Genomic DNA, 6,647 nt, shown 5'->3' on the forward strand with positions numbered 1-6,647 from the left:
GATCCCCTCCCTAACTCTTCAATCGTGTGCTCTAATCGAATCTTGCCCGAGTTGAAAGCAGTAAATCTACGAAGAAGAGGACTTACCGGCATGGCCGATGCGCTTCGGTGGAGGTCTACAGTCGCTCCGGTGGTTGTCGCCGTCTTGGATCGATTCGCACTAGAGCCGCGGTGGTCGCCGCCGCCGGTGTGAGTGGGGAAGAGGAGAGAGAGCGGTGAGGAAGGAAGGTGAGGATAATTTATGACGAGCCGTCTAGAAACAACATGACTTTTCGGGACCGCAACCACCCACGCCCACGTGCCTAGGGTTGCATCGTGCAGTCCTGGCTGCACAAAAACGGCCGATTTGAGCGTTCCTCTAGATGCAGGCCCAGAGGTGCTTTAATGTTCATGCTATGCAGGCCCAACAGTGAATGCGGGTAACCAATCAGGCCATTTTCTTCCCGCGCGGGCCTGGCTGAGGTATATGCAGCCTACCAAACGCGTCCTTCATGCGGTTTTGTTATTTATATATGGTCAATTCTTTGGGAGAAGGATCAACACTCCGAGGTCGAGGTGGGGGGCACACGGTGAGGCGGATATTCTAAACGCACAGACAATTACAAAGGGTTCACGAGTCTCTCCACACTCAATCAAACACTGTGAGCTAGCACCAATGGCGGTGGTGGGAGGAGGAAGATGAATGGGCCGGCCGTTGGGTTGATCTCCAATGATGCACAATGCTGTCCCATTTTCTTTCTTATGATTTCCGTCATACAGTTTACAACACATGCCAGATACAAAATCGCGTAGCTAGGAGGAGTCCAAAGATGTGCGGCACTGAGCGACATTTCTGTTGTTGATTCTTTGTTGCTTACCTATAAGCGCCATTGGGTTGGGTCAGGACTCAGCAATGGATTCCATTTGAGGCGCAGCCGTGCAGGACTCTGGCTGGTAGTACACCCCAATCGCGTTTCAACCTGAGACTACGGGTGCACAAAAGTAGATCACCGGACGCACGTCTGTTTCCACGAGGCCACTACTACGGGTGGATCTTCACGGGCGCGTCCGGCACTCTACCGCGCGCGCAAGCAAAACATGCCACGGCGGGTCACGGCAGCACCTCGTGCTTGTTATTTAACCCGTGCTGCAGGAGAGCACGTGACCATGGGCCATGGCACGGCGTGGGACGGCACCGGCCGGCCGACGACGGGCGGTTCCCTTCCACCCGAGGCGATGTCGTGACAACTGACAAGGCAGCGTTAACGGTTCAGTAAATAGGCGAAGATGGAAAAATGAACTGAAGCCTGTAAGCATCTTATTCAGTCATGAATGAGGATTGCCGAAACTGACAGTGGCATCGTTCTTATCTGTCAAAGTTCACAAGCCCAGCCCGGGCTACAATGGCCTACCATTACTTGCCAGTCGCAAGGGCTTCAAGATAAATGGGTAAAGCAACGGTAGCTCACATCTACAACACATGCAAATAGAGTTGTGACCACGGTTGAACACTCATGGATGTACCGAACACACGGTAGAGGTGTCTTAGCAGGTTAACTGGGTATCTTCAGCTTCTGGGTCTTCTGCATCACCACGGGCAGCTTGCGGGCGACAAGATTCGGGTCTGCGTATGCCGCAGAATCGGAAGGATACCCCTCCTACATTATGTGGAAAATGGATTAGAAAAGAAAATTAAATACGCTCCAACATTTTGCAGTTAAATTGTTCAAAGGAAAGTACTTGTTCAAGAGAGAGAGGGAGAGAGAGCATACCGCAGACATGGCAGCAAATGTTGCTTCTCTCCAGCAAAGTTCACGCAGTACAACCGGGTTTGCTTCCTTACTTCCAAAAGAACAATGTAAACGGGTATCCCTCAATCTCATCAGCGCACCATCAACCCTAAGCTGTGGAATGTGGTATATGCAGGGGTAATAAGAAGTTGTTAGGCTCCTTTGACTTATGTATAAATGGATCTTAAAATAGCTATTAATGTTCAAACATTTGCACATGAGACCGCCTGCCGGCATTGTGCCCAAAACCACGCCAGCTTGGTGGGTGTCATGCTTGAATTTAAGCTTCTAGAATTCTAATCCCCTTCAAAAGGGTATTTGTTTTAGATTTTCTGAGAGTCAATCTTAGACCCGGTTTGTTTGAGAAGAGTGAACACACTTAAGAACTTTAACTATTATAATACTAAGCTCTTGCCATTCTTTGTGGGAAAACTGGAAAGGTAAAAATTATTGCATGGCCCTTATAGATTCTCTTACTACTAGAGACACATCACGTGTAAAATGCAGGGCAGTAGATCATACCCAAAAGCGTAAGAGCAGAAACCAACCGGTTGGCATCACCCTCTGCAGACATGCAATCAAAGAATATCAAGTATGTTGAATTAACCATAAAAAGAAGTATGTGAAACTAAAGTTGATGTTACCATACAAAAAGTCCAGTTAAAAATAAGGAGAACTAGGGAGAACTTACCACTCGCGCTGTAAGGAATGAAATACCACTATCAGCTAGCTCATCTTCATACAAGATAACCTAAGTATGTCATGTCAGGGTAAACCAATGTATAGAGCAATCATGAACAATTTAATCTGTTTCCATACCTCATCGTAGAAAAGAATTGGTTCTTTTGCAGAAAGGGCAACAAGGTCGATCCTGTCATCAGTGTCCTCCCAACACAAATTGCTACATTCATCTAAAGTTGTTTGCGTCTGGAAAAGAAATAATGATTGTCAGAAACCTACCAGTACGAAAAGTAAATCAGCCTAAGGAGGCAAATGAAGCCAAAACAGGTGAAATTAGAGTAGAGGTAAGGTCCATACAGCGTCTTGGTTCAGAACCACATCACTCCCACAGTATGGTGTCGTGAATGTATAGTCATAGTCAAGTACCACTTGATCAGCAGGATTACTGCAAGAAAACATATACTGAATGAAGCTTCTCTTGGTTCTTTGCCTAATAAAGCCACAGCACGTTAAATTTCTAGTTAATTATTCTACAACAGTTCTTCCTACATAATCACCCTTTTGGCAGAGACTGGAGTGAACATATACTCGTTGATTTAAATAAGAAATGCACAGCTGACCTTTTTTATAGTATTTATTGACATTTTTTTATAGTAATGCACGACTGACCTTCCCACAGTAAAACATAAAGTAAACCATCCTAAATGTATTTCTTTACTGTGTCGGTACTTGTGGCGAAAGCTTGACCCTTTAAGACAAACAGCAATGCTCCCATATAATGGTACCCCAAAGAAATCCAATACTTTTCACTAGAAATGCTTCCTAGCATGCGTAAGTAACAGAGTACAGGTATAGAAGAACCTTCTGAATTTCCATTTTGCTGCAGCAGGAACTTGAACAGGTGGCAATGCCTCTTGTTTCCATGCCTTGAGAGCATCAAGCGCATTGAAATGTAATTTGACGCCAGTTTGAGCATTCTGAATAGACACAAAACTCTCTCCAAACACCATCTCAGGTAAATGTGTCGTCTGAAGTTTATCTTCAAATCTGAAGAAGAACATTGCATATATGTTTCAATTAATTCATACACAACCATTTATATGGTTACAGACCAAGGATCTACTAACAGTAGACAGATCCAATATTAGTTAAGAATGCAAAATGCACTCCTTCGAACAAATAAATCAAAACCAGTAAGAAATGTTATACATATTGCCTGACTGCATGCAGCAATAGAATGACGGGTATGCTAGTACTATTTGTTAATAATCGATTACTGGCTCATTGCTGGAGATAACAGAGGAACCATGGTTCAGATTTCATGTTCCAGTTTGCAGTGCGGCAGTTAATTGGTGATGAGCAACAGAGTAAAACACACAACTGATTCAACTTCCATGTCTGACAAACATAAGCATAACAAACTTAAGTAATTTTAAATTCCATGAATGACCAGCAACTAAGCAAACCATACCAAAATTCCTTTCTACTACTATTACAGAACAAGAGTAGGGACACAGGACAAATAGGAAATCTACCAGCAGATTGAATATGATTGAGTACCAGATAATGTTCAAGCTATAGCAAGCCAAGAATCTGAGTTTCCAAATCCCTACTGCGCTAATCAAATGGAAAGGGGGAAGAAAGGTTAGGGTTTAAGGTTGGGGGTGGCTCGTACAGGCTCACAGATGCGGAGTTGAGGATGGGCCCCTTGTGGGACTGGATGACCCACCCCTTCACCCGCACGCCGCCCGGAATCGCCTCCGCGCCGGCCGCTTTCAGCTCGCCCGCCGTTGGGCCGTCCCACGCCGCCGCCGCAGCCATCTTCCGCTGCGTCCCGTCTCGGTCTCTTGCTCTGGTTCGGTCGCTAGTCAAGACGGATCCACTCTGTGCTCTTAGAACAGAGCACATTGCCGTTAGCATCACGACCGTTTGATTAAACATTGATGGCTGTGATTCACTGCTACTTCTGTCAGAAGAACGTTTCGGACGTAGGTTAAAAAAACATGTTCCGTCGATTAAATGTGTTTTTTATTCCCATAACTATATTTTTAGCTAAATACTCCCACCGTCCATTATAATATAAGATCGAAAACAAAAGAAATACAGAAACACAACTATAGTTTCATGACAAGTCCATTTTATAAACGTCAGGATAAAGTTTCGTTCAGACGTCAGGTATAGCGAATTAGGTCTGAAACATCCGGACAAAGATAATACGTTCAACAAGAAGGCGCCCACGTGTAGCGTCATTGTCGGGTCCGTCGGATAGCAATAAAGGCATATCATACGTTTTCACTTAGGATGTTTGTGTTAAAAACAACTATTATAATGTAGACCCGTACAATTGCACCACCACAAACATACACTCACACAATGTCTACTGAAGACTAGGTTGGAATTGTGGAACTTCAAAATCGATGACCGAGGTTTGATCTTTGGTGGGCTTAGAGTACCACCACCACCGTTTTAACCATTCAACCATTGGTTCTTTCATCGGCGGGAAATGTGAAGTGATGTTTTAGTCATCATCTTGGTGAGAGATTTTTTAAGAACTCAACTACCATTATTACGCACGATATTCAGTTCTTTTTATTTAGATAGGTTTTGTATAAGATACTAAACGGCTATGTCTGAACCTATCTAAAACCGATCTGAACATGGATTTTTCCAACTAGTTTTTTTGGAATTTTCTTTTCATTGCCACTTTGATCATATGTTAGAGATATTGGTGAAACTGGCATATTAGTTCTTTAGCGAAAAGATTTGTAGTATGTCCTTGAATCAGACGAAACACATGTTTATGATATTTGTTGGTCGTCTTATTTCTTGTATGAGATAAGCTAAATTAATTGTGTGCATTGGTGTTGATGTTTAGATCGGTTTTGTGCAAATGGTTTGATCCAGTTCTTGAAAATGAAGGTAACACATATGCATCATTACAATGGACATGAATATTTTTATGAAGAGCATATCATTATATCAAATAATCCATTTCAACCTAAATTCAGATATGAAAACCACATTGTATCAAATAGTTTATAGCCGGCTGCGCCCCTCAGAGTGTTTGTGCAGTCAATGACGAGGTAGAGTAGGACATGGGGCACATATCGGCTCATGGGACTCGAGGCACCGCCGTCTCCCATGCCCTACCCTTCCTCGTCGGAGCCTGTGGCCTGCACAGTGCCGGGCGATGTGAGGTCGACGATGGATCCCTCGTGGTTAGAGCCTGACATGTCCACCACAACGCGGTTGCGGCGCCAGGGGATGGCGGCCACCCGTATCGGCGTTAAGAGTGCAACTCCGCCTCGCCAATGTTTGTCGCGACCTCTGACTCGCATGGCGGGCCTGCCACTCCATACCCTCGGCGGAGGGGCCACGGATGGCCTTCGAGTCGGCGCGCGGGCAGCGCCTCTGCCATGGCACTCGGACGCCAGACGGACCACACCACCTCCGCCGAGGCAGCAACGACGCGCCTCGCGAAGCATCCAAGCGTCATTTTGGCAGACACTATGGATTTGGGCTGGATATGAGGGGTGTCAGTGAGCCCTGGCATTTAGGGTCAGTATGAGGTGTCCGTCTAGGTTGGTTTTTTGACCGGTCAGTGATAGATGTGTTGGGAATATGCCCTAGAGGCAATAATAAATTAGTTATTATTATATTTCCTTGTTCATGATAATCGTTTATTATCCATGCTAGAATTGTATTGATAGGAAACTCAGATACATGTGTGGATACATAGACAACACCATGTCCCTAGTAAGCCTCTAGTTGACTAGCTCGTTGATCAATAGATGGTTACGGTTTCCTGACCATGGACATTGGATGTCGTTGATAACGGGATCACATCATTAGGAGAATGATGTGATGGACAAGACCCAATCCTAAGCATAGCACTAGATCGTGTAGTTCGTATGCTAAAGCTTTTCTAATGTCAAGTATCATTTCCTTAGACCATGAGATTGTGCAACTCCCGGATACCGTAGGAGTGCTTTGGGCGTACCAAACGTCACAACGTAACTGGGTGGCTATAAAGGTACACTACAGGTATCTCCGAAAGTGTCTGTTGGGTTGGCACGAATCGAGACTGGGATTTGTCACTCCGTGTGACGGAGAGGTATCTCTGGGCCCACTCGGTAGGACATCATCATAATGTGCACAATGTGATCAAGGAGTTGATCACGGGATGATGTGTTACGGA

General features: G+C 45.0%; 1 protein-coding gene across 1 annotated transcript; it reads right to left on the reverse strand.

The window, feature by feature from the left end:
• Window positions 1–1,268: 1,268 nt before the first annotated feature.
• LOC119303230 (TIP41-like protein) lies at window positions 1,269–4,322 on the reverse strand. The gene is made up of 8 exons (XM_037580337.1): window positions 4,125–4,322; window positions 3,311–3,496; window positions 2,807–2,894; window positions 2,588–2,695; window positions 2,460–2,519; window positions 2,291–2,332; window positions 1,751–1,882; window positions 1,269–1,636 (listed from the first exon to the last, which is right to left on the reverse strand). The coding sequence occupies exons 1-8, from the start codon at window positions 4,268–4,270 to the stop codon at window positions 1,532–1,534; spliced, it is 867 nt and encodes a 288-aa protein (XP_037436234.1). The 5' UTR covers window positions 4,271–4,322; the 3' UTR covers window positions 1,269–1,531.
• Between the last annotated feature and the right edge of the window lie 2,325 nt (window positions 4,323–6,647).

This window comes from Triticum dicoccoides, chromosome 5A (genome assembly GCF_002162155.2).
Source record: "Triticum dicoccoides isolate Atlit2015 ecotype Zavitan chromosome 5A, WEW_v2.0, whole genome shotgun sequence".
NCBI lineage: Eukaryota > Viridiplantae > Streptophyta > Magnoliopsida > Poales > Poaceae > Triticum > Triticum dicoccoides.

Bases quoted from the DNA above. Each gene is read 5' to 3' on its own strand.
- LOC119303230 (XM_037580337.1), bottom strand. From the start codon at position 4,270: ATGGCTGCGGCGGCGGCGTGGGACGGCCCAACGGCGGGCGAGCTGAAA. The intron at 2,520-2,587 runs GTATGGAAACAG...TGACATACTTAG, and splicing joins CAATTCTTTTCTACGATGAG to GTTATCTTGTATGAAGATGA. The intron at 2,333-2,459 runs GTAAGTTCTCCC...GCATGTCTGCAG, and splicing joins CATTCCTTACAGCGCGAGTG to AGGGTGATGCCAACCGGTTG.